This window comes from Halichoerus grypus, chromosome 13, assembly GCF_964656455.1.
Source record: "Halichoerus grypus chromosome 13, mHalGry1.hap1.1, whole genome shotgun sequence".
Lineage (NCBI taxonomy): Eukaryota > Metazoa > Chordata > Mammalia > Carnivora > Phocidae > Halichoerus > Halichoerus grypus.
Genome location: NC_135724.1, coordinates 88,978,096 through 89,004,843, shown reverse-complemented (window position 1 = coordinate 89,004,843; position 26,748 = coordinate 88,978,096). Strand labels below are relative to the sequence as shown.

The following is a 26,748-nucleotide window of genomic DNA, read 5'->3' as shown; positions in this document are numbered from 1 at the left end:
CCTTGAGGAAAAAGGCTCTATGTCATCACAACGCCTTCTGTGCCGCGGTGACATCATTACTGCTGCCCGCTGCCTTACAAATCCATTCGCAGCTCCTTTCTTTCCCTCTAGAAGCTCCCAACCTTCCCCGGGTCAGCCCCGCTTCACGTCTCGCCCCGGGCCCAGCCTCCTACGTCACGTCCGCCCGCCCGCGCGGTGATGACGTCATGCTCCAGAGATGGCGTCACGTGCCCCCCCCGCCGGGGGCGGGCCTTGAGGGCGGCGCTTCCGGTCGGCGGAGACTGGCTGCCGGAGCGGCGGTGGCGGCTGAGACGCGGGGATGGCGGGCGCCGGGAGCGAAGCCCGGTTTGCTGGGCTGTCGCTGGTGCAGCTCAACGAGCTGCTGGAGGACGAGGGGCAGCTGACGGAGATGGTGCAGAAGATGGAGGAGGTGAGCCGGGCGGGGGCGCGCGGCGGCGGCGGGGCCTCGAGGAGGGGCGTGCGGGGTCGGGGGCCCGCGGCGGGCTGGAGGTGGCTGGAGGCGGGGGCGATCTCGGGGCCTCCAGTGGGGTGAGGACTGCGTCGAGGCCTGGGAGGGCTTGAGACGGGGTCGGGGTGAGGGGACGGAGCTGGAGCTGAGTGGGGGGAAAGCGCCCTGAGACGGGGCTCGAGGCGTGATCGGGTTCGAGGCGAGGCTTTGAGGCGCGGAGGCTGGGAATGAAGCCGGGATTAGAGAGCCTGGAACGGGCATTTGGGGGCTCGGGGGGCTGGGGCTGAGTCTGGTGGGACGAGGAGGGACTTGGGATGAGACTGGGTTGGAGAGGGTAGAGGGGACTGTGGTGGAGGACTAGGTGACTGAGACCGGACGGAGGGGGCCGAGGGCTAGGTCTGGGCAGGGGTTGAGGGGCTTGAGGAGAGGGTTGAGAGGTACAGGCGGACTGAGGCAGGGATTGGGGTCTGCGAATAGGTTTTCAGGGGCTGAGTGGACTAGCTGGATAGGAGTCTTAGGGTTGCCATTTCCAGGATGGGTGTTTGGGGGCTGAGGCTTTGTAGCTGAGCCTCAGCCTGAGAGGACTTTAGGATTGGGCAGCGTCTCTGAGGTTGTGGGAGGCGCGAGGCCACGGATTTAGCCAGATTAAGATTTGAGGGGTCCGTGTATCTAAGAGTTCCCAAGAGCGTTGGAGGGGCCCTGTGGGGTCTGCCGTTCATTTGGAAGTGGCCCTAGCAGAGCCATCCCAGGTGGTTCTCCTTGGTCTGGTGGGTGGGAGCAGGAATCCCTTTCTCCATAAAGTTGCCCCTTCTGTGAAAGCAGGGAATATGGGAATCTAGTATGGTGGCTTTGCCCCGGTGTCCTACCCTGCTGGGGCCAGTGAGAGTTCCTGGAGCTATTTTTTGGGGGAGAAGATAAACCAGGGGTTGGGGGGCTGACAGCCAATCCCCACCTCTTTGATAGTTGAGGTCCTGCCCAGTCTCTGGAAGGATATGGCCACCCTCTTTCTAGTTATGTCACTGGATCTTTTGTGGCATGGTTTGCTCTCCGGATTTGGATTTGCACTGTGTAGGTCTCTCCTTTTTCCAGCCTTTTTGGACTCTTTCTCTGAATGTCCCATCCTGCGGGTCTGGGTCTCCTCCAGGCAGGTGGACCCAGGCTGATCCCAGCTCTCCGCAGCCCATTTAGCACTCCTACTTCTTTGTCTCCCAAGTCTGAGCCTTCCCACGCCTACGGGGCTGAGCCTCTCACCCAGAAGCCTGAGTGGGGGCTTTTGGCTTTCTTTCCGAAGAGGGATTGTTCAGCACTGAGCCAAGCTTCCTTGAAAGGGGGCTTGTATGGAGGTTGCACATTCAAAATGACTGGAAAACCCTCAACAGATTATTGTCCTGAGCTACAGAGAGGCTACTGTAGTAAGATGGTATCAGTCTCTCCATTAATACACCCCTTGTATTCACGGGCTTTGTAACTTGGCACATAGAACATTGCTCCGAGATGCAGTTTCCCTCATTTATGGTCTCCATGTGGCACTTTCCATTTTAGAGAATAGTAAGTGACAAAATCCATCTTTCTTGACTGAAAGAGTTTCACGTCTCTAAAGAAAGAAGATCTTTGCTTAGTTTTTCTGCTTTTTAGTTGCTGGGAGACCTTTTGTTGTATGTCAGCAGGCATCTTTCTAGTTTAATAATAAAATGACAGGTATATTTTTCTAATGTGTAATACCACCTACAAGTTATTTTGCTGTGTGACCATTCTGTTTCAGTAAGAACGGAATACTGTATTTATATTGGTGTAGTTAGATTGTTTATATTCTACCTTAATAGAAATAAACTGCCTTTTAGTGGAGGGAAGATTGTAGAAAGTGTCAAGTAATTCTGACTCCGAGGCTGTTAGGGACAGCATGACTTGTTTCCTCTACCCAAGAAACTGGAGATGATTACGTAAAGGGAAAGGCAAATTAATCTAGCAGAACTTTGTTGGTTGCTTTTTTTTTGTAAAGGTGACCGTCTTACCAGAGTATCCTATACAAATACTGAGGACTCACCGACTGCCCTTGATTAGACCACATAATTCAAGTTAACTTACTCAGCAGTAGTTTGTTCTTCAGGGTGTAGTGCTTTTAAAACGAGGAAACTGATCTAGAAGACCAGAATACTTCAGCCAAGCAGCTCACCCAGCTACAGTCACACTTAGCAAATCCTGTTCCCCTGGTCACATGTGGCGTGTTTCTGTGGGAACGGGTAGAACATGAATAACTAAAATTTTGGCCATGGTACTTTGACTCAGCTGTTAATGTTACGCATTGGTTTATTGGCTTATTTCGGGGTGGTTGTGAGACACAGAAGAAAATACTCTGTAAACTGTCCTCTCTTGACCAAAAGGGAACTTAGAGACTTTGGAATCAAATACTCCAGGCTGGACTTGGCCACTTGCCAGCTGTGTGATTTCAGGCAAGTTAATCCACCTCTCTGAGCATCTGTTGAAGGCTGAAAGAATAGAGTCGATGTGGGGATTATGTGAGATAGTGTGTGTTAACACAGCATATAGTTACTGCTCAATCAAGACTAATTGCAGTTACTAATAACCAGCTAAGTCATTGTTTTTTGGAAAGGTACTGACAGCCATTAATAGCAGGTCATCCTGACAAGTTAATAGGGTCTTGTTTCAGGAATATTAAGTAAATTTTTATTTGCCATTAGCTTAAGAAACATCTTACCTTTTTATGGTCAAAACGATTGTGTGTCTCAGTAGGTCTAGGATGAGACCGTAAATGCAACAGGCCTTTTCCAGCATAGAATCTCTTCATCTGAACCAAAGGCTTTTTTTTTTCTTTTTTAATTGGCAGAAGGAAGTGTTTTAAATTGTAGAGTAAGACTTCTTCAAGCCTTGAGGGGATGTTTTGTGGCGGAAAGCGTGGCTAGGTTTTGAAGGCATTCGCTGTTAGGTTTGAATATGGCTGTGCATTATACTTCACTTACATTGTTTTAATTGTGGTGTGTGAGCTTTAGCGCAGCTCAAGACATTAAAATCATGTTGAAGCTATAGACAGTCTCATTTTCAGTGCCTGTGTGTTTATCTTTTCCTGTTCCTCCTGTCCATTATGCAGTTCCCTAAATGTAGTACCATCCCAGTGATCTTTGCTCTTTCCTTTCCTGTGGGCTGTCATTTCATATGCACACATTTTATTTTTATTTAAAGTTATTTTTACATGGCAATGGAATGTGCCTTTCTCTCTTCGTCCACATTAACCCCATTGGACTTACAGGGCACTCCCTTAAAAGGAACTGTCGCTTAGGGGATTAGGCAGCTAACCCGCACCTCTTGGGTCATGTCTCCCAGTGCACTTTCTGAGGAAATGTTGATTGATTGGTTGATGTTAACTAATAATTCCACCTCACGAAGGTTCAAATTCAGGACCTGTGTTCCTTTGGCAAGTGAAAATGCCCACATGCAAAAACGCTGAGGGTCTGAGAAACAGATCGTTCTGTGGAAAGAGTCTGGTCTGGGAGAAGCTGTTTCCCTAAGGCGTGTTCTGGTGTGATTTGTGTGGGGCTGCAGGGCTACTGCATGAATCATAACGGCTCATTGAAATGTCCTGACCTTGCTTTAAACCCAGGGACTGTTTCCTCAACATGGCACTGAGCGCTGGTGGGACTGGTTTTGGGAAGTTAGGATTTAAACTCTTGGAGTGTCTGCTACTGAGTTTGTTTCTGTTCTCGTTGTGCAGGCATTGTGTATACAAAGGCTTCAACTTTTATGTTTGAGTCTTCTCTTCCATGGACTTATTATTTTAACTCTTGAGTAAAAAATTACTGTGCCTGAGAATATTTTCTGAAATTCAATTTTTTTTTTAAAGGAGGCATTAAGATTTTGAGGAGGGGCGCCTGGGTGGCTCAGTCGGTTAAGTGTCTGCCTTCGGCTCAGGTCATGGTCCCAGGGTCCTGAGATTGACACCCCCCACCCCCCGCCAGGGCTCCCTGTTCAGCGGGGAGCCTTCTTCTCCCTCTGCCCCTTCCCCCCACTTGTGCACACTCTCTCTTTCTAAAATAAATAAAATCTTAAAAGTTTTTGTGGAAAGGGGCGGCTGGCTGCCTCAGTCGGTGAAGCATATGACTTTTGATCTCGGGGTCGTCAGTTCAAGCCCCACGTTGGGGGTGGAGCTTACCAAAAAAAAAAAAAGATTTCATGGAAAGCGCATAGCTGAGAGTCGTGCGTGCTCATTTCAGTTACTTAACCTCTCTGTGCTTCAGTTCCTCCACCGTGAAGTGAGGGTGGTAACCATGCAGGTTTTGTGAGGCCCAGTGCAGTAGCAGGGGAAGGCAGTACTTGGCACCGGGGGGCTTCCGTAGAGGCCAGCCCCCGTGCTTGCTTAGGAGATTTTCAGAATTGTTAGACTGGCTGGCTTGGGTGAAATCTGACCGCCTATGGAATTGCTCTCTACTTCTTTTGCATAGATTAAAAGTGCAGTGGGAGTGGTGTAGTGCAGAACCGACTTCTGACACTAGCTGTGCGACCTTTGGCAAGTATTGTCTTCCCGAGTGGAGTTTCCTCATTGCAAATAAAGGGCATGACAACAGTAACCTACTTCATCGGGTTGGTTGGGTGGATTAAATGAGTGTATAAGATGCTTAGTACGGCACCTAGCACAGTGAGCACTCAGGAAATTGTTATCAGCTGTTACTGCTAAAACGAAAAAGGCTACATATCCTTGCTGCTATTTCAAGAAGATTCCACTTCAGTTCCACAGCTGTGGGGCACTAACTGCGTGCGAGGCATTTTAAGGATGGAAACACGAATAGGGCATAATCCCCGTATTATGATTTCGGGAAGAAACCAAGTACGCAGACATTTACAGTGCAAGAGAGAATAAGAGGTAGGGAGTTTCAGTTTGGAAAGATGAACGTGATGAGGATGGATGGTGGTGGTGGCTGCCCAACCCAACAGTGTGAATGTACTTAAAAGTGGCACTTGAAAGTGGCTAAAATGGTATAGTTTATATTTTATCACAATTTTTTAAAAAGAGAGACTAAGAAGAAGAGCCACATGTGAATTGTAAATGATATTGAAGGTCCGATGAAGAGGCTCTCTGGCTAGAGTAGTTAGATTCCTAGTGCAAGAGATAGACTTTGGTAGGTGGGTAAGATTTAAGAAAATAAATGATCAAATACAATAATACCTCTAAGAGGGTCTAGAATAATGTGAGGAGTATCTGTGCACCTGCCAACCAGCTTAGGAAGTAAACACTGCCTACCCAGTGAAAAGCCCTCTTTGTGCTCCATCCTGAGCATGACACCCCACTCCACCCCCAGCCACGGTCTTGAATTAGATATTTATTTCTCTAAGTAGGGTTTTGAGAGAGAAACATGGGGAATCAGGAGGACGTGACAGCAAAAGCACAGGCCCAGAGCAGGAAGGCACAGGACAGGCTTTATGAGTGGTGAGTTGCCATCTCCTTTGCCAGATCATATCTGCCCGTGAGTAGGGAAATGACCGAAGGCCAGAGCGGGCAGAGTGCCAGCGAGTGAGTGGAAGGCGGGTAATTTGGTAGCAGTGAGTTTCCACGACTTTTTGGAGCAGAAGAGCACTATGATCAGAAGTACACTTTAGGAGGTTAACTTGGCAGCAGAGTATGGGCTGGGTGAGTGCGGGAGGGTTCAGGAAAGGCCAGGGTGGAAGTGCAGTGGTAAGGAGAAACCAGGGTTTGAGCTGGGGTTCTGGGAGAGGGGACGCCAACCTCACCAGCTTTGCCTTCCTTCCACGTGCCCCCCCCACCTCCTCAGTCACAGACACATGGTCTCTTCACTCCTTTGTATACCTCTTCCGTGGCACTTGTCACACGTTTTGTAAGTCACATTTACTTCCTTGTGTCCCTGGCTAGTCCAGGGGCTCCATTTTGTCCTGTGTGTCTTTGTGGCCTTGGCATGTAGGTGCTGCTGGGTGAGTGGCGCTAACTGGCTGCAGGTGGAAATGAGTGAGGGGGGCGGGGGGAGGCTCCCCGAGACTCTGCAGCCCGAGAGTGCGGGGCAGGGAGGACCGTTGTGTGGCAGCAGTTGGAAATACGGCTCGAGAGCTTGGCAACAGTCAGCTGAGACAGATTTCGGGGCCCACTTCCTTCAGGAAGAATCTAGAAGTTTGAAAGGCCAGCAGGAGTAACTAGCGGGCTGGGAGGAGCACAGGGAGAAAGGAGGCTGGTGTTTTATAGACAAGCCGACATCCTGTTGTAGGGTTTGTCCCGACCGTATCAGACTAGCCGAAAGAGGAACCTGAACTGTTTGAACCTCATCTGTCATGCAGAACCGATGTGCTCTTGAGCTAAGCCAACTTTGTTGTTTGTAGACGACCCTGACTTACGCTGCTTCAACCTAACGACTGTTGGGCTTGACGAGGGTGTGAAAGCGGTGTGCGTTCCGTGGGTAGCGTACTTGGAATTTTGAATGTGTCTTGCCGCGGGCTCATGATCTGCGGTCCCATCCTCTCCCATGACGCTGAGCAGTGGCCGCAGCTCCCCGTCAGCCACATGATCATGAGGTTCAACAACCGGTATGCTGACCGCCACCTGCGCCCCGACGGCCGTTCTGTTTGTCACTCTCAGTGCGGTAGTCAGGAGATTACATGGGATCGTCAGCGCTCCGTCATAAACTGGGCTTTGTGTTGGGGCGCCTGTTTGGCCCAGTCGGTAGGGCACGCGATGCTTGGTCTCAGGGTTGTGAGTTCAAGCCCCATGTTGGGCATGGAGCCTACTTACAATTTAAGAAAATAATAAAGTCTTAAAAGAGATAGGCTTTGTGGTAGATGATTTTGCCCAACTGGAGGCTCACGTCAGTGTTCTGAGCACAATTAAGGTGGGCTAGGGTAAGCTATGGTGTTCACTAGGTTAGGGTATATTAAATACATTTTTGACTTAATGATATTTTTTATGATGGTTTTATCGAGGTGTAACCCCATTGTAAATTAAGGAAGATCAGTATTTGGCTTTTCTCATGGTATTTGTAGTAGAATGTTGCTGTGGGGATTATGCCAAATATGCAGGGCAGGGTTTTCTCCAGCGACCTGTGTGTCAGCCACTGTTCATGTATGTAATCACTGGCTCTCTGAACGTGCTGAGACAAGAGTTGGTTTATTTCCTCCCTCTGCTATGTGGGTTTTTCAGATTCCGTCATTAGGGAAAACTGTCTTACCTAGTGGTGAAAAGGCAGAGGAGAGTAGTTTGTAGAATTGGTTCCTAGGGAAGAATGAAAGCAGAGCAGTAGATGCAGCTTTGTCCTAGGTTATGTTGCAGTATGTCAAGAGAAAGCTTTTGAAAGCATTTCTCATGGAATTATGAGGAATATTGTTCATGACTCTGCCAAAGAGTTGATGTGAAAAGCAGATATTTGAATAGCTTGTTACAAGCAGTGTCATAGTTAATGTTTCCTTCAAGTCCGATCTTTCATTATCACCAAAGGTGGTGCCACCAAGAGTGGCACCTCGAGGGTCTGTTCCTGTCCGGTGCCCGGTCCCTGGGTTGGCAGAGGGACAGAGTAAGCGCTGACTAATGCTTGCCATCGGACAGCAGCTTTCGTCAGTGTGAACACAGCTAAGGCCGAGCCAGTTTATTCATTACTCAGCCTTTATGGAGCACCTTGGGGATGGGAAGCCACGAAGTCACTTCACTTTCCTCTTTTAGGATTTCGCAGGTATGCAAAAGTCAGTCTTCACAAATATTGGATGTGTGAAACAGTAGTGATGGGGACAGTAGTGGGAGGGGACCCAACAGGCCTTTGTGGGGCTGGGGGAGATCCGCAGAGAATGTTTCCTGGAGGAGAGATGACTCATGAGCTGTGATTCAAAGGAAGAGTTAACCAGGTAATGAGGGAGAAGGCCTTCCAGGCATGGGGGTGGACAGCCGGAACAGACACAGAGGAAAAACCTAGAGAGGGGTGCACAACAGGAATATTCAGCCTTGCTGGAGGGACCGAAAGAGGCCAGAGAGGCAGGCGAGACCAGATGGCTTGATCCTCTTGGCAGAGGGAGCCACGGGAGTGCTGCGGTCACAGTTGTGACTTAAATGGATGGTTTGGGCAGCCCCGTTGGTGGGGGTGGGGGTGGATTTGAGGGGATAAGACCAGAAAGCAGGGAGATCAGCTGGAAGGCCAAAAGGTGGTTGATAACAAAGACCTTCGGGGCAGCCCAAAATCACTGACTCGAGGGCTCACACCAGGCTCTTCGCAGGCCCGGGAGTCTTGTTTTGTACCCAATTCAAATAGGAACACACTCGGTCATATGGTTTGTCTGTCAGAGGCAGATTTTTGAAGGGTATAGGGAAAAACTAACAGAGCCACTCACACCATCTGGAAATAAATGATAAAGAGGAGGCAAAAGTTATAAAAAGCCTCACAAAAAACGTAAAGTCGGTTCTTAAGCATAGTGGTTAAAGATGGGATTTGGGTTGCTAGGAAACCCTGCGCACCGTTAACCTCCCTAAATGTCCGTTCCCTCGTCTTTAAAACGGGTGCATTAGAACAGTGGCCTTACGAGGCGTCGGGAGGATCAACCATGAAGATGTTTGTAAGCTGCTGAGCTCGGGCTGTGGCAGGACTGAGTGCCCGGTAGATGGAGGCCGTGGCCGGTTTAATAAGGTGCTGGGGCTGTTTGCTTCAGGGTAGCATTTCCCTTAGCCGTCCTTGGGGCGCTAACTCTGTGCATGTCAGTGGTGGTTACATGAAAAGGAGTTCCATGGTAAATAAATTTGGGAAACCAGTGTTAAAAGGTTTTGCTTTGCTTTGTTTGGTACTTACTACCAGGGTGTGTGGTGAAGCTCTGGGGGGGCAGACGTTGCTGCGTTTCCCAAACTTACTTGATCATGGAACTCATGGGACTGCTTCCCTGGGGCATGCTTTGGCAAGTGCTTATTTAGGGGGTAATGTGCCATCTGCTTCCAGCGCCCGTGGGTCAGCTGTTTCACACACGGTCCCGTAGTTACTTGATATTCACAGCGCCCCTCTGTGTCCTCAGTGGCTGGTCTCCTTTCACATACTCTGTTGAAGAACGCAGGCAGTATATGGTATTTTATTTTATTTGTTTTGAGTATATAGTATTTCAAATTTCTGATTCCAATTGATCAAATCTTTAAAAATTTTTTTGTTTATTATAGAAAAATTTAAAAATATAGAAAATTATAAAGAAGAAAAACATAATCACATGTAATACCACCACCCAGAGAGAAAAGGAATACTGTTAACATTTTATATTGCTTTTTTTTTTTTCTTGTTTTTCCCCCACTGGGATCATTCTGTATAGAGAGTTTTTTGTTTGCTGTGTGTGTGTGTGTGTGTGTGTGTGTGTGTGTGTGTGTGTGTGTGTTTTAACCTAAAGTTATACTCTGGTCATTTTCTTATTTTTTATCAGAATATTATTATAGGACAGTGTTTTGGGTTTTTTTTTTTTAAGATTTTATTTGAGAGAGAGTGAGAGTGAGAGAGCTCGAGAGCGTGTGCATGCATGCGATCCCAGGACCCTGAGATCATGGCCAGAGCCAAAGTTAGACGCTCCACTGACTGAGCCACCCAGGTGCCCCATGCAGTTTAATGGCTGCATGATACTTGATCATGTGGATATGTCCTAATTTATGTAATCATTCCCTTTATGGATATTTAGGTGCTTTTTTTTGCTATCATATTATGTTGTGATTAACATCTTTGAACATAAATCTGTTAATCATTTTTTTAAAAATTGATATTTTAAGTCTTAAGTAGGCAGTTTTTTAGTTAGAACATCAAATAAAATTGTAGGTATTTTTTGTTACGAAATTTAAGTAGAGGGGCGCCTGGGTGGCTCAGTCCTTAAGCGGCTGCCTTCGGCTCAGGTAATGATCCCAGGGTCCTGGGATCGAGCCCTGTGTCGGGCTCCCTGCTCGGCAGGAAGCCTGCTTCTCCCTCTCCCACTCTCCCTGCTTGTGTTCCCTCTTCTCTGTGTCTCTCTCTGTCAAATAAATTAAAAAAAAAAAGAAAGAAATTTAAGTAGAATAATTTCTGGGTAACTGATTCTTCTTTGACTAATCCCTTTCTCTACCCCTGTACTAAAGAAATCCCACAATTAGAATAGCATTTTCTCATACTGAATAGAAGATGAATAATTTCAGTCATGTGAGAGTAAATTTTATCCACTAAACTGAATTCTTGACTCAGGTGTTGGAAAATTTATATCATGATGTATTTTAAGTGTAAAAGCAAAATTGTCAAAAGATTGTAGTCTTAATACACGTAAGCCAGGATCCACCTGGTTAGGCATTTTTGTATTTGCACTTGTGTAAAGACTGTCCCAGAAAATTCTTATACATTCATTTCTTGTAAATTGTGGTTAAAAGGAAATAGAGAAAAGGCAAAAAACCCTTCAGCTCTTACTAAACAAACGATTGCTTTGGTGGTTTGTCCTGGCCAGAAACTGCTAATAAGAAAAGCAGAATTTATAGGGTTCCTGGGTGGCTCAGTTGGTTAAGCGTCTACCTTTGGCTCTGCCCTGGTCATGATCCCAGGGTCCTGGGCCCACACATCGGGCTCCCTGCTCAGCGGGGAGCCTGCTTCTCCCTCTCCCTCTGCATGTCACTCCCCCTGCTTGTGCTCTCTCTCTGTCTTTCTCTGTCAAATAAATAAATAAAATCTTTTAAAAAAAAAAAAAAAAGGCAGAATTTAGAAGTTCTGTCTTCCATAGGCTTTCTTTTGGGGAAGGGAGAAGTAATCTGGATTTAAAATTACAGTAGGAGCTATTAATTGACCTCCCTCCACTTAACCAGAGTGTTCCAGTAATTGGCATTTCCCACCATCAGATATAGTGATTAATGCCCCCCCTCCCCATGATCATGATCAGGTATCTGGATATTTCTGCTCCCACACGGCAGTTGTATACTTACTGAGAGTTGAGAACCTGTCCATTCTGGTTTTCTTACAGTAATTATTTCGCTAAGTACTGTGGCAGCTGGTGAGCCATGAGTGAAAAGACAAGGAGAGAAATTGGAGCTGAGTGCTTTGAAGAGTTAATAGAAGATGGTGCCCTAGAAACAAACTTGCTAGTGAACTAGGTATGGACCAGGCTGCGGGAGAACGGAATTCCAGGATTCTGCACTCACCTCACACATCTAGTCTTAAACCCTCCACATCAAAGGATGTGGTCCGGATGAAAAAGAACTTCCGGAACTCGAGCTAGTGGAACCTTTCTCTTGGAAAAGACCTTTGCCTTGAATGAAGAAATGGACAGATGTATATCTTCAAAATTGTGTGTGTTTAGCGATTTACGGCTTTAACGAAACTGCCCAGCTGACCAGCAGCTAATTGGTTCTGATAATATGGACTGAGGGCTTCTTGATGGCTTCCCTGGCTCACCTGCCACGTTGATTTGGTAGGACAGAGTGTGACAAGCCCCTTGCCTTTAGGAGACAGGGACAAAGGCAGTTAACATGTGATCAGTTTGGTGTTCCTGTCCTGCCTTCTGTTCCTCCCTCCCCCCAGAGTACTCAGGAATTATAAGGTCGGTGATACTAGGAAAGTAACATTTTCTAGCATGTGACAAGTTATCAGAACCAGTCACACCTATTATTATATTTCTTTCTTATTGACATCATTATCCACGTAAGTCCAGGAAGTAGGGAGATCACCCACCCCTGTGAATGTTAGGAAGTAAGTCTTCTAGGAAAACAAAAGCACCCTGGTGTGTTGAACCTGCCAGAACTAGAAAGCTAATTCTTCTCTGGGACTAGGCCATTTATTTTCAGACCTAGCTTTTTGCATTTCTACGGTTAGTTGCACGTAAAGTGAATAACATACTAATTTTTAAGATGCGAGCCAGCGCCATATGGAAGGGATCATTCCAGTCTCCGTCCCGTTGCCTGCTACTTTGAGGGCAGCAAGTTTCATCTCAACAAGGATTTTGACATCTCCAATCAAAAATAGCAGTCTTTATTAATCTAATATGTTCGCTCTGTTGAGTGGGTTGTTTTGGTGGAACATTAGCTAAGCAGCTGGTAAATTTTCTCTCCCGAGTAGGCTGTAGCCTTGGAGATGGTTTCACACAACCCACTAGGTGGTTGTATTTTAGGACAGTTTCATAATGTTCTACAGTTCTTTCACTGTATTTTTGAGTTTTCAGATCTTTAATTTTTGTTAACATGTTAAACAGTCCAGCTCTGTAACTGTTAAGTTTTTTCACTTTTTTTTTTTAAGATTGATTGATTGATTTGACAGAGAGAGACACAGCGAGAGAGGGAACACAAGCAGGGGGAGTGGGAGAGGGAGAAGCTGGCTTCCCGCCGAGCAGGGAGCCCGATGTGGGGCTCGATCCCAGGACCCTGGGACCATGACCTGAGCCGAAGGCAGATGCTTAGCAACTGAGCCACCCAGGTGCCCCTAGTTTTTTCACTTTTGGATTGAATTAAGCCACGTTTGCAGCACACCTCCGGGATATTGTGGGCTTGGATTACAGGCTCCACTGAAAGCCTGAATTTAGTTGGAAGACTGGAGAGGGGGAATTTGTCATTGGCAAGGTCTTCACTGAATGGAAGATGAATTTGGGCTTTCTAATAACCTAAGCTTTAACGGGAAAGCCCACACTCAAATTGCATGTGATCTTGGTGATATTTACCCTAAGATTAATTGGTGAGCTAGATCAAGTGTAATACAATAAAAGGAGAGATTAACCTGGCTGAACGCATGCCAACCTTTTGGTCACCTGATCCATAAGCTTGGTGTATTTAGAGTCTCAATGCAACCTAACGTTTTCTACTGGTAGGGAAGTACAAAAGCTAAGATTTAATTTATGCCTCATCTTTATATTATGGATAGCTTTCAATTTAATTTTATCTGGAGAGGAAAATAGAAAAATAAAAATGAATTTCCCACCAAAAGGAGCCAGTATTTCTTCGAGAAGGGCTGGTGCAGATCGGGGGCAGCAAATGTACACATGGGTCTGGGACACCTTGTTCTACTAGAGAGCGGGAAAGCTGTCCAACCCCTGGGGACCCAGCTTGAAGTGTCTCCCACCAGCCGTGGGCAATTTGAGCATCAGGAAGATTACTAACTGCAGTTAATTGAAACCTATAAAAAATAGAAATCCATTACTTAATGATGCCCCCCAAAAAAGCTTATTAGTCATTATCAGAGGTTGCTTGATCATTAACTCAGTCTTCTAAAAGTTGGTTTAAGACTGGGGGGAGGTTGTGGTGGAAATAAACAGTCATCCTGCTTTTCCTATATAAACGATTTCAGATGGTCAACCAGATGAGGCAGAAGCTCATTACAAGAGGAATTGAAGCCAACACATGCCGAAGTTGAAATTACAGAGTTGTTGTTAATTTTAGTGTGATTATGGCATTATAGTTGTAAAGTTCTTGCCTATTAAAGATACATACTAAAGTTTTTTAAGGGTGAAACGATAGGATGCTTGAAATTTGCTTTAAAATACTTGAGAAAAAAAGTGTGTGGGGGGGCACCCGGATGGCTCAGTTGGTTAAGCGTCTGCCTTCGGCTCAGGTCATGACCCCAGGGTTCTGGGATCGAGTTCTGCATCGGGCTCCTTGCTCGGCAGGAAGCCTGCTTCTCCCTCTCCCACTCCCCCTGCTTGTGTTCCCTCTCTCGCTGTGTCTCTCTGTCAAATAAATAAAAAAAATCCTTAAAAAAAGTGGGGCGCATATCAATGAAGCAGGATGGGCGAATATCACAATTGTCAAACCCTGGACAAGGTACACAGATTCGTTATACTCCTCTCTCTACTTTCCCTTCGTGTTTGAAAATATCCTCAAGAAAAAGGTAAATGAAAGATATAAACAGAAATTGAGGTGAGTGAATCCTGGAACTTGAAAAGAGAAGTGAGAGTCGATCAGTTCTGTGCAGTGGATGGTAGATGGCACGGCGTCTTGCAGGGCACAGTCCTGTAGAAAACGCGCTTGGGAGACAGAATATCCTGACCCTTAACCTCAGGACTCTAGTCACTCACGGGCACTCCAGACTCTGCTGGTCTCTTAAACCTCCCTGAGACTGTATTTCTTTCCTGGGTAAAATGGGGGCAAATCTGTCTCCCCTTTGCTGAGAGGATTGAATACAGGAAGAGAAGGTGGCACAATGCCAGGCATGCAGTAAGTGCTCAATAAATGTTAGCAGATACTGTTGAAACATGTAGGGTGCTGACGGGAGTGTAGTTTTCACACCAGTAACTTAAGTGTTTAAGTTCATATCTGTATGGATTTTTGTTGTTCTTTTTCTCTTTTGAGCCATTTCATTTATTTGAAGAGCAAATGCAGTCTGTGTTGAGAGCTGCCGTGGGAAGGGTCTGGCGCCCCCTGGAGTTGGGCAGCGGGATGCTCACAGGGCTTGCCTACACTCGGGGTCGTGAGGACCGACTGTTCTGGTTATTGGCTCCCCAGAACCTGGTGACAGGTGCTTTTTTAGTATTTCTTGAATGAATGAATGAATGAACGAACGGAAGAACCAGCCCCCCACTGTGCTGGAGCATCTTGTTGTGGCTGTTACGAGCTGTACGCGAGGTCCTGCAGTCTGTGTGTTTCGGGAATCCAGCCCTGTCGCGCTGTCGCTTGTCATTCTGCCCCGCTGTCCCGCGGGAGGGGGCTGACCCCGCTGCGGGGGGGGGGGACGGGGACAGGGGTTGTGTGCGCCGGCTGCCGTCCGAGGGGTGTCTGTGTCCCGCGTCGCCGGTTTCTCTGCCGTGATGGGGAGTCTTGCTTCAGAGCAGTGGCGGTCGTCACCCCGCGTCTCCTCTTACACCTCACTTCCAGACCGCTGTACGCCGCGGGACGGTCTGGTGCGGAAAACCCGCACGGCCAGCTCAAGCCTCTGAGCCCGCGCGGCTGGCAGGGCGCGGGCCGCTGCCGTCCCTGCGCCTCTCGGCCGCGACCACCGCGCGTCACCCACAGGGCGTTTATATCCGGCTTCTTCCACACCAACTTTATTTTGGACTGCACTTCCCCAGCCCGAGCTCAGCCCGAGTGGCCTGCACGGGAGGTAGCGTGTCGCACGAGCGTGCTGGGGGACCTTCGGTGTTAACGCGAGCAGCGGGAGAGCGAGGGGGGTCTTCACGTTTCTGCCTGGACAAGCATGTCCAAAATACCTCGTTTTCTTTTTCATGTGCGTGCGTGTATGTGGTCGATGGTCCTTTATTTTTATTATTTTTTTATTTAATTTTAAGATTTTATTTGAGAGAGAAAGAGAGCATGAGAGGGGGGAGGGTCAGAGGGAGAAGCAGACACCCCCCCCCCCCCCCCCGCTGAGCAGGGAGCCCGATGCGGGACTCGATCCCGGGACTCCAGAATCATGACCTGAGCCGAAGGCAGTCGCTTAACCAGCTGAGCCACCCAGGCGCCCTATTTTTATTATTGAAGCATAGTTGACCTGTAACTTCGTGTGTAGATGATTCAGTGGCCGCCACGATAAGTGTGGTCCCCATCTGTCACCCTCCCACGTTGTGACAATATTACTATGTTCCCTATGCTGGGCTCTCCATCTCCGTGACTTACTTTATAACTGGAAGTTTGTACCTCCTAATCCCCTTCACCTATGTCACCCTTTTTTGAAACAGCTTATTTTGCTAGAGCCTCTGCTCTTCTGGTTCTAATACTAACAGGTTGTATTAAAAAATAATACTCTTGGGGCGCCTGGGTGGCTTAGTTGTTAAGCGTCTGCCTTCGGCTCAGGTCATGATTCCAGGGTCCTGGGATCGAGCCCCGCATCGGGCTCCCTGATCAGCGGGAAGCCTGCTTCTCCCTCTCCCACTCCCTCTGCTTGTGTTCCCTCTCTCGCTGTCTCTCTGTCAAATAAAATCTTAAAAAAAAAAATACTTGAAGCACCATGTACAAGGAGAAAGAGGAAAGTTAAAAAAAAAAAAAAAAAGGATGAGAGGTTGCTGTTAACTCCGAGTGAACATCGTTACCGCTCACGGAGGGAGGGGGCAGAAAGGGCTGGAGAAATTCGGTGTGTTCCACATGCTCCAGTCCTGCCATCTCGTTTTTCTCTGATTATGAACAGAAAAGGAAACTGAAGTGGAGTATGTGTTTAAAAACTGTTTCCTTACCACAGTGAGGCTGTTTCCTGACAGGATTTCTCTATGGTTAAGAAAAAGGCTCATGAGAACCATCCAGAGGTCGGCAGCACGGTTTTCAGTGTCAGGCATCTGTTGGCCCTGTGACGTGGCTCCTAAACCGCGGTGACCCCTGCAGGCATCCTCAGGGTCATGGCACGGATCCAGTCACAGACGCTGAGCCTGGGGTCGGTCTCACGGGCGGTGGAGAGCTGGGCCGTGGGTCACCCACAGTGGCTGCCACTTGGACCTTGCTGAGCGTGCTGTGCGCCGTCCCCAGGGGGAGGGCCCTGGGCCCGTCCCAGCCAGCTCACCTTTGCTTTGCAAGTGATGGAGCAAGACTGGCTCTTTCCTCCCCGTTTCTCATTGGAGCAAGGGGAAGGGATATTACGGACGAAGTCTTTCTGCGTCTAGTGCGGCATCCCGGGTGCGTTCTGAGGTGCATCAGAGTGTCCGGATGGCTTTATCAGATGCTTGAGGAGCTGCTCCCCACTCAGCACACTGTCCTGGCCTTGTCCCCTGGAGTGCTGTGGGTGTTGTTGTGGGTGGCCACTTAGAACTTACCAGTATTTACTAACATAAAAACATCTGAATACCCAAAGGATATAAAAAAAAATTACAGCTTTTGATGGCTGTCCGTTGGTTTTACTTGGCCCTTCCTGGCTGGCAGCTTAGACCAGCCTTTATGTATCCTGTGCAAAGAGCCTGTGCTGCTTTGTGCTGCTCTCTTCTAGGACTTTAACATGCAGGAGACGTGATTTTGACCTGACTTAGACCCCGCGAGAATAAAATTTCTTTGTAGATGCGTTTTATACGGAGACCAGAGCAGTGGTGCTTAGCTGGACCCGTGCCTGGGCCTCCTGGAGGGTTTGGCTGACGCAGGGTGGGTCTAGCAAACCAGCACCCCTTCCCCTCAGGTGACTCTAAGCCCCGGCCACCGTGGGCGAGCACTGCTGAAGAGCAGTCCTTTAGCGGCATGCTAGAGTGAGGCACCTCGGGCTGCCTTTCCATGTCCTTTCCACGGTCCCTACGGAGATCTTTGCTCATAGCCGTGCCTCCACTGAAGATGGAAATCCTGCTTCCAGAATTAGCCTTAGCCCCAGTGTGAGACCCCCCACCCCCCCGACTTGGTCTCAAAAGACTTTATCAAGGGAGCCTGTCTGCTCTGCATAAAGGGTTTGGGGCATTTGTTGCTTGACCTACACAGCTTTTCCCCCTTCTACATTATGTGATCCATCTTATTTGCTGGACCTGGCCTCAGATGACTGGCTTTAGGGGGGTGGGGAAGGATCTCTGCTTCACTCAGCAGATCCTTCCTGAGTGATCCCTGCTAGGTGCTTGGCACACCAAGATCCTGCTGATGTTAGTATTCCGGTGGGGAAGACTGTGAGCAGGGTGACAGACTTCCTCCTCGCAGATTGCAGCCGGTGGCGCGAAGACATGGGTGCTGGGGCCCCACCGTGAGAAGGAGCCCGTGGGAAGAGCAGACCTGAGCTCCAGAGGCGGTGCATGAAAAGGCTGGGGGTGCTCTCGGAAGTTCCCGCGGCGGGCAGGTGGGGACCCAGCGATGAGGGCGTGCTAAGGTCCGTTCCATTTATGACGCCTGAGTTTATGTGACCATAGAAGTGCTCCTCTTCCTGTCAGTGCTCTGGGTCTAACTCAGGACCTGGCAGATAAGAGTTGCCCAGTAAATGTTTACTGAACAAAGACTTAAGATTGAGTCAATGCTGGAGTGCAGGGAGCTGGGGGGCCTGACTGTGGCCTTGAACACCTGCCCCTTCTCAGCCGTCAGATGAGACCGGCGTGCGGGGGAGGGGGGTTGTAGAGAAACTCCTCAGCAGTTTCTTGATTTATAATTAAACTTTAAATTTTGAGGTCGTTGTAGATTCACAAGCGGTTGTAAGAAACAAAAGAGATCCTGTGTGTCACTCCCTGCCCCACCCTCACGGCCGTGCCGTTGACCCCGGTCGGGGTAGGGGAGAGCGGAGCAGCCAGTCCCCGTGAGCCTCCTTCCTGAGGCCCTTCCCCAGCCACTCACCTGTCTCCATTTCTGTGATCGTCATTTCAGAAGTGTTGTACACACTGGATCCTCGAGTGTGTGACCCTTGGGCTGGCTTTTTTCACTCAGCGGAATTCCCTGGAGTCTCGTCCACGTTGCCACGTGTGCCAGCCTTCATTCGTTCTTAGACTGCGCGGTGTCCCGCGGCATGGACGCGGCGCACTTGATCAGCGTCCGCACACGAGGACGGCTGCGTGGCTTCAGGCTTTTGGCTGTTGCCAGTAAAGCTGTGTCGGACGTTCGCGTACGGGGTTTGTGGGAACAGAAGTTTTCATTTCCCCTGAGGTGAAGGCCCAGGAGTACAGTTTCTGGGTCGCATGGTAGTTGCATGTTTTGTTTTAAAAGAAATTGCTGAGCTGTGCTCCTGAGTGGACTACACAAAGGTTTATGTTTGTTTGTTTGTTCTTTCAAATGGCTTAACAATAGAAGGAAAGCCTCTTGTGCAGGAGCTCGGGATACAGCGCACAGGGCGGGGGGCGAGGGGGCCCTTCCGGAGCTCTGCGCTGCCAGGAACCCCGTTTACACGAGGGCCCCAGATTCTCCCTGCTGGCTAAAAGCAGCAAGAGAGGAGAGAGTATTTTTGCTGCTCTAATTTTGTAGTGTTGAGCTAGAGGCTCAATTTTCTATCTTAATTTAAATCCTTAATTTAAATTCCATTTGAAGGCGAGCCTAATCTTTAGGGCCCTGGGCCCAGCTCCTGGGTGTGGAGGGTGCAGACCACGGGCTTGCTGCAGGGACCCCCCCCGCCCCGGGGCCGGAGCTGCTGCCGTGTTCTCTCACGTCACTCGGGCGCGCGCGTGAGTGGGTGCCTGGGTGCCGGCTGCGCTGGGGCTGGGCTGGCACCCTGGGTGGGCTTGGCCAGAAGCAGAGGCGGCACAGCGGGAAATCTGCACCCAGACTCTCAAGAGGAAGGAAGTCATGGCGAAAATAGCCTGGGTGGGGGGCGCCTGGGTGGCTCAGCCGTTAAGCGTCTGCCTTCGGCTTAGGTCATGATCCCGGGGTCCTGGGATCGAGCCCCGCATCGGGCTCCCTGCTCCGCGGGAAGCCTGCTTCTCCCTCTCCCACTCCCCCTGCTTGTGTTCCCTCTCTCGCTGTCTCTCTCTGTCAAATAAATAAATAAATCTTTAGAAAAAAAAAAAAATAGCCTGGGTGGGGTGGCAGCAAATATCAAGGGGAAAATGAGATAACTGGCGTTGGGTCGCAGGAAAGCTGCATGAAAACAGCACAACGGGGCAGGACCGTGCACTGTGAAACTTGAGGTCCACACAGTGAGGTTGCGGGCGGGCCATGGTGGCCAAGTCCTGTCACTGGCCAGTACGGATGGTGTCCCACGTATTTGGGGTTTTCTTTAAACATAGTTTTGCTAAGTTTTATTAGGAATTCTTTGCCTTGTTTTCAGACCCTAACATTTCCCCCTCACTCTTGTGGTCCTGGGCGCCGGGCCTTCTCCCTCCCAAATAATGCCTGGCGGGCAGATCAGCCCCCTGGCCCCAGCTTTGGGTCTGGAGCTGGGAGGACCCTCGCCTTGCCCTCAGTCAGAGGAGGAGCAGGAGGTGGGCGTGGGAGAGCGAGCAGGGTCACTGTAAAAGGAATTCGTTCCCAGGGGGTGTCAGGCTTTTGTGTTTGATCTCTAAGCCTGATGATTGAGCCTGAATTGACACCATGCCAGCTGGTTCTCTGCTGTTAAAAGTGATTCTTTAACTTCCTGTGGAGCAGCAGAAACTGGTTTTGAACAAATCTAGCCCTAAATCTTTACAGCTGTTGATCCCCGCAGGCACAGTGGAGGAATAAGGGATCCCAGCCACAGCGCGGCTAGCGAAGCAAAGAGCCTTGACAAGTCACAAGACAAAGCCCGGCTGCAAATCGTTGGAAAGGAAGTGGCTTTGCTCTTTAAGAACAGGGAGCTGTGTCCAAACTACAAACCCAGAGGGGCTGGAGTCTGGGCCGGGAGTGGCCTGCATGTGGTCTCAGCTGGGGACCAGCCCAACGACGACGGAAGCAGATGCTGGGGCTCCCGGGGGCGGGGCTCGGGAACCTCGGGGGACTTGTCTGCGAACTAACACTCGTTGGTTCTCATCATCCTGTGTTCCTTACAGACGCAGAATGTTCAGCTCAACAAAGAAATGACACTTGCCAGCAACCGGAGCCTGGCAGAAAGAAACCTTCTGTACCAGCCCCAACTGGACGCCCTGAAAGCACGTTTGACCCAAAAATACCAGGAACTCCAGGTTCTCTTTGAAGCCTATCAGATAAAGAAGACCAAATTAGGTAACTTTTCCAGGGTGATCCTTCCAGAATAAAGAGTTGAGGGAAGGGCACATTTTCAAGCTGTTGGGCTACCAGGAGAGAAGTATTATTATGGAAAAATTTCAGATTGAGACACTGGTTAAGGCCACAAAGAAAAAGTTTATATACAGAGTCATTCCACCTATTTAGAAAAGAGACTTAGCCACTTTTTAAACAAAATTTCACCTTCTCCAGACAACCTAGAAAAAAGGTAATTTTCTGAATCATGGTATTTAACAAATGTCTCCTCCTGTGCGTTAGGCCCTCAGAGTTAGTGCTGAGAAATAGTCCTCATGGGGACATTCCATCTTAACATCACACTTAGATTTATGGTCCTTATGAAGAGCTGTAGGAACCGAGTGTGGAGTCCTGAGTGCTCTGCGTGGCTTTCGAGGGGGCTCCGGTGAAGCAAAGGTTAGAAGGCCCGCCCTTCAGTGAGGTCTGACACCAGGACTCCCCCAGCGTCTGCGTCGCTGCAGTAAAAGCTCAGGAAGGCAGGCCCAGCCTGAGGGGCTCTTTCCTGGCTGGGAGGACGGACCTTGTAATGTAACTTGGTAAAAATCAGCTTGGGAAAAGTTGTTTGGCAAAACCTCCCTGAAGGAAACCTGTGCTGACTCTGACTCTGCCAGTCCGCCCCTGGGCGTGCCCCCGGCAGGGATGGACGCTGGGGCTGTCCGTGGACAGGCCCAGGAATGTTCACGTAGCTTTGTTTGTAATGGCGGAGTTTGGAAACCACCTAAATGTCCGTGTACAGAACGCTGGGTCCGTGAGTTCTGGTCTCTACGCAGTGGACATTGAAGGAAACAGGGATCTCAGACCCACGGTGTGGGCTGGAAGGAGCCAGCACAGAGCGCGCCCTGGGTGATGCGCTCCCATGAAGTTCTCAGCCAGGCAGGACTTGGGCATCGGGGCCGCCTCGGGGCCAGTCCCTGGGAGCGGGCCTGGCGAGCCTTTGCGAATGTTCTGCATCCTGATCTGGGTGGTGGTGGTTGGGGTTTATACACTCGTAAAAATGGAGGTCCTAGGCTTAAATGACATCTACTTGATGTAAGTTATACAAAGGAAATCTGCATGGGGTGGTTCATGTTACGTCGTGTGTTGGGTGACAGCCCTCTGTAGGGCCAACGGTGACATGGGGTGTGGGACGCATGGTGTGGCCCCGAGTTTGTCCCCTGTTTTGTCCTTTGTGCTCCTTTCTCTCTTGGATTTTAAGGCCTTGACTTTCAGCTCCCTAGAAAGCTGTCTGTTACCTTTCCAGTTAAGGTGCGCTCTTCTTTGAAAGGAGGATGGCACGGAGCCTGGGGGAGCATGTTGTTCTGAGGGGCTGGGGCCCGGATGCCCCCTTCTCTCATCATGCCCCTTGCTTCTTCCAGACAAGCAGTCTAGCAGCGCTTCCTTGGAGACCCTGCTGGCGCTCCTGCAGGCCGAAGGGGCCAAGATTGAGGAAGACACCGAGGTAAAGCCAGCCGGCGTGGGTGCGGTGCCCCAGGGCACAGATGCCAGGGTCTGGGCCACTTTGGGAGCCCGTAGGCCGGTTCCTCCGCGGCCAGGAGGCTGTAGTGGGTCTGGTGCTCCAGCGAGCGGGGCGCACTGTACTGCGAGTCCACGCCGGTCCCAGGGCTTCGGCGGCCGACGCACCCTCGGCTCTGAATCCGCGGCGGGGCCGAGCCTTTGAGATGCAGCTCGCTGAGCGCTTGAGGTTTGAGCCGCACTAAGCAATAAGGCCCTGAGTCCGGGTCACAAGTGGCAGTTGTAGCAAGCTGAGGTGGGCGGCGCGTTGCCAGGTTAGGCCGGGTGGTCGAGTTCAGCCCTGGGCTTGGGTGGCTCCCTGGTGGGGCAGAGCCTGGCTCTGTCCTACGGACTCTGTACGGTGGAAGGAAGGAAACGGACTAGGGCTGGTGGGAAGTGGGTTGGGTGGTTTCCTCTGGGCCTCGAAGCTCAGCAGCTCAGGGCTGCCGAGAGGCCCGCTTCCTCAAGGGCTGGCTCCCCCTCGGGCCTGCTGCCTTGTGCAGCTCGGGGGGGTGCGGTGGGCGGTCAGGACCAGCTACCTCTTTCCCCTTCTCTCTGCCGGGGGGCTGCGGGGGGGCTGCTCTGAGCTCAGCCAGGGTCTGCAGTGGGGAGCGGGGGACGGGGGACGGAAGGAAGCTGGGTGTCCTCTCACTGGGTGGTGAAGGGAGCTTCCTTCCCTGAGGGCTGACCTGTCCCTGTAACCAGCTTTCTCCTGCTGCTTTCAGAACATGGCAGAGAAGTTTCTTGATGGAGAGCTTCCTCTGGACTCCTTCATCGAGGTCTATCAGAGCCAGCGGAAACTGGCCCACACTCGAAGAGTTAAAATCGAGAAGCTCCAGGAGCTGGTGCTGAAGGGGCAGAGACTGCCACAGGCCTCTGCGCCGGCCGCACTGCTGCCCCGGGTGCCCGAGCCGGCGCCCGCTGCGCCCCTGCCCTACCCTACCTCGGAGGCCAGCGGGCCCCCCTCCATGCTACCTCGGCGCATCCCCCCGCCCCCGCCCCCGGTGCCTGCAGGACGCTTGGCCACGCCATTTACCACCGCCATGGGCTCAGGACAGGCCCTCCCGTACCCAGGGTCACAGTGCCCTCCCCTGCCCCCCCGCCTGGGCCTGCCCGCCCAGCAAGGATTCGCCGCACAGTTCGTGTCTCCGTACCCGCCCGCTCTCCCCCAGAGACCCCCGCCCCGGCTGCCTCCACACCAGCCAGGCTTCATCCTCCAGTGAGCCTCCCCCGTCCTTCCTGGGAGGCTGCACCTGCCGGCCGGGGCTCTGCACACACAGGCTGCGAGGACCAGGGGGCCGGTGCCCTGGGCCAGCACGTCCATTTGATTTTAGAGCTGTAGGTCAGCGGTAAGTAGCCGTAGGCCCCCGGTTTTGTACCCAGGAGGTTGTGTGTGCAAGGCCTCAGCCTGGCATCCCCATGGTCACGTTGGTTGGTTTTCGGTATGATTTTTTAAGTCTTGTAATGTTGATGGACTCCTAAGTCTGGGGGAAAAGCGTCCCTCCCTCCCCACTTAGAATTGTGGTCCTCCCATTGCAACTCTATTTAATGAGCATGCTCCATCATTTCTGCTTTGTTTGCAAAAGTCCAGGCCATGCGGCCTCGCCCGCCGCGCGCCACAGTCCCTGGTCAGGGTGGGCCAGGTGGGCTGGCCTGGAAGGTGCTTACTGAATCTGGGGCTGGGGGTTGCCAGTCCCCCCTCCCCCCAAACCTGGATGCTTCACAGCCCCGTGCAGCGTTTGCACTAGGCCCACGGCCAGGTCCAGGGGCTGGGTGAGTTGCAGCCAGGCCGGAGGAGGTGGGTCTGAGCTGGGCCTTGCGCAGCGGTGCCCTCCACTCCACTCCTCTCCCGCCGCGGGCCAGCCCCTGGCGGTTTCTACAAAGAAATACTCCCCCCCCCCCCCAATATTTTTACTACGTAATTTTCCTATTTTATATTGGCAAAGGAAACTTTTTGGACACAAGACCATTCAGGGAAACTTTATAAAAATGCAAGTATTGTTTTGAGCAGATTGAAGTAGAGAAGTGAATGCCATTCCCTTTTTTACAAGCAGCGTATGGCCACACCTGTGGGTGCCTGTGCTGTGCCTTAGTTTCCCCTGGTGCCAGTGAGGGGCCGGCCCCGGCTCCCCTGCAGGCCCCCCAGGCTGGGCAGGCGGAGGGGTAGCTCCTGTAAGCGGCTTTATGTTCCCAGAGGGGCTTGTTCGTTGTGTCTTCTCTTCTGCTGGGGCCTCCGGGCAGGAGGGGGACGAGGGACTCGAGCAGCATCTCAGCTGGGGCCGGAGCCAGCCAGCACCAGGATCCTCGGAGGGTGCCGACAAACGCGGACGCGCTGGCCGCACCCCGGCTCTTCCTGGCCCTATAGGGTCGCACCGGCCCAGGTGACAGTTGAGACAGCACGCAGGGGGTCGGTCCCAGCAGGCCAGGGCCGAGGCCACCATGCTCTGTCTTCAGCTGCCCTGGGCGTGAACACCCCTGTACCATCACTGTTTGTAACGCTGGGGGGGACGGTTTACTGCCCTGCCACTCCGTTCTGGGAAGCTTGAGATTGGTGCTCCCGCCATCCCTCCACCACCCACCCCGAGGTCGGGGGATGCCCACAACCTGTGCAGGGCGTAGCCAAACGTGTGAGCTCAGTGTGCATGTGGGGAAGGGGCTGCCGGGCTGGCCTCGTGTCCCTCCAGGGCCATGCCTGAGCCGGGGCTGTAAAGCTGGAGGACCCTTTTTAATAAAGAGAGAATTAACGACGGTCCTGTCATTTCTGTACCTGGGGATGTTCATGGCGTGTTTGGTTCTAGATGCTCAGTGATCAGAGTTCCAAGAGGGAAGCTCACTTGTGTCTGTCGCAGTTGAGAAGCCACCCAAGATGGCTGAGGTGTCTGCCTTGCCGGGGGCCCCTGGCACTGTTTGAGCCTTTTGTGCTGCTGCCCAGATTCTCCTGGCCAGGAGTAAAGGGCAGAAGGGTGGGAGAGCGTGTCCCCAGGGTTGCAGCTGCCCCCCGGCCTCTGGGTTCGGCCTCTCTGGCTCTGTCCTCCGGGGCCCCAGCACGGACTGCGCTGCTGAGGGAAACGCAGGCCCTTGTCTGTTTCGAGTAATGACAGAACCGAGTGGGTGACCTTGTTCTGGAGCCGAGACAACCCCCTCCCCGCCTGACGGTCCCAGGTGGAGTTGGGTGCTGGGAGAGGGACCCGCCAGGGCTGCACCCCGGGAGGGACTTTCCTCACTGCGTTGGCCGGAACAGGAGCGCCAAGACCAGTCCCGCGTGAGCGTCCCTGTTGCAGCCTCCAGCTGGGCTGCCAGTCCGTGCCCGTCCCCGCACAGGGCGGACGTGCTAGGGACACGGCTGGGGTGGTCCTGGGAGGAAGAGGCAGGCTTCTCCCGAGAAATCCGTTTGCTTTTTTGAGAATTTGTGTCTGATAGTTGCTCTTTCCCCAGGGGCTGCTTAGGAAGCTTCCGGCCCAATCTGTGGCCTCCCGTGGGGGCGCCTGGTAGACGGGGCTGTGCTTTTGGGGGCGTCTCAGCAGCCCAGCCTTGTCCGATCGTCGCCTCCCCCCTCCAAGCCCCTGTGCTTGGGAGCAGGTCAGGGAGGCACGGTGGGGGGTGGGCGCACAGAGCTCAGACCCCGAGGCTTCCGGGTAAAGGTTTGCTCGTGGACCACTTAACGTCAGTCGGGCTGACACTGCTCTGGATCGGCTATAGTCCGGGCAGGGCAGTTTTCACGGGTTTGTATTTGGTGGAGCCGAGCATCTGCTTTTAACGTCTTTTCTGCAGCCGTTTTCCCTTACAAATGAGAACCAGACAGCGGTTCCATCTGACAGCCCCACCCACACTTCCCGACCAGCCTGGAGCGAGTGAGGCAGGGGCCCATTTCACCCTTTGGGAAAGCCGGGCTCAGGGAGTGCGACTCTTGTCTGAGGCCACGTGTCTTTCTCGGACCTGCACCGTGTCTGTTTGCACAAATGCCGGTGACCTGCGGGGGAGGGGGGCACGCAAGGCAAGCCTGCCCGGCCGGGTGCCATCTGCACCCCCGGGGAAGGCGGGGGCCTGCACAGTCAGAGTCTGGTCAGGTTCATCGGAGGGAAGGCTGGGTGTGGCCGCGCCGGCAAGTCCCACCAGCGAGGGGTCCGGGTCACCACCACTGAGCCCCACCAGGGGCCATTCTTAACTGCAAGGACTCCGTGGTCACTCCTCCCCTTCCCAAAGCAGTGTGGTTTCTGAGCGGGCTGGGGGAGCGGGGACAGGAACCCAGGGGGCTTGGGCAGAACGTGGGGGCCAGGGTGGGAAGCCCCGAGCCATGACTCACCACACCGGCGTCCGTCCCAGGGCCTCAAGTCCCAAAGCTCCCAGGACACAGGCCAGGGCACTTCTC

At 51.6% G+C, this 26,748-nt stretch overlaps 1 protein-coding gene across 1 annotated transcript; it reads left to right on the top strand.

The window, feature by feature from the left end:
* Nucleotides 1-260: 260 nt before the first annotated feature.
* Nucleotides 261-25,128, top strand: VPS37B (VPS37B subunit of ESCRT-I). Its single transcript, XM_036073133.2, has 4 exons — nucleotides 261-430; nucleotides 20,681-20,852; nucleotides 22,244-22,326; nucleotides 23,105-25,128. The coding sequence occupies exons 1-4, from the start codon at nucleotides 320-322 to the stop codon at nucleotides 23,600-23,602; spliced, it is 864 nt and encodes a 287-aa protein (XP_035929026.1). The 5' UTR covers nucleotides 261-319; the 3' UTR covers nucleotides 23,603-25,128.
* The last annotated feature ends 1,620 nt before the right edge of the window (nucleotides 25,129-26,748 follow it).

Bases quoted from the DNA above. Each gene is read 5' to 3' on its own strand.
- VPS37B (XM_036073133.2), top strand. From the start codon at position 320: ATGGCGGGCGCCGGGAGCGAAGCCCGGTTTGCTGGGCTGTCGCTGGTG. The intron at 431-20,680 runs GTGAGCCGGGCG...TGTTCCTTACAG, and splicing joins TGGTGCAGAAGATGGAGGAG to ACGCAGAATGTTCAGCTCAA. The intron at 22,327-23,104 runs GTAAAGCCAGCC...TGCTGCTTTCAG, and splicing joins AGATTGAGGAAGACACCGAG to AACATGGCAGAGAAGTTTCT.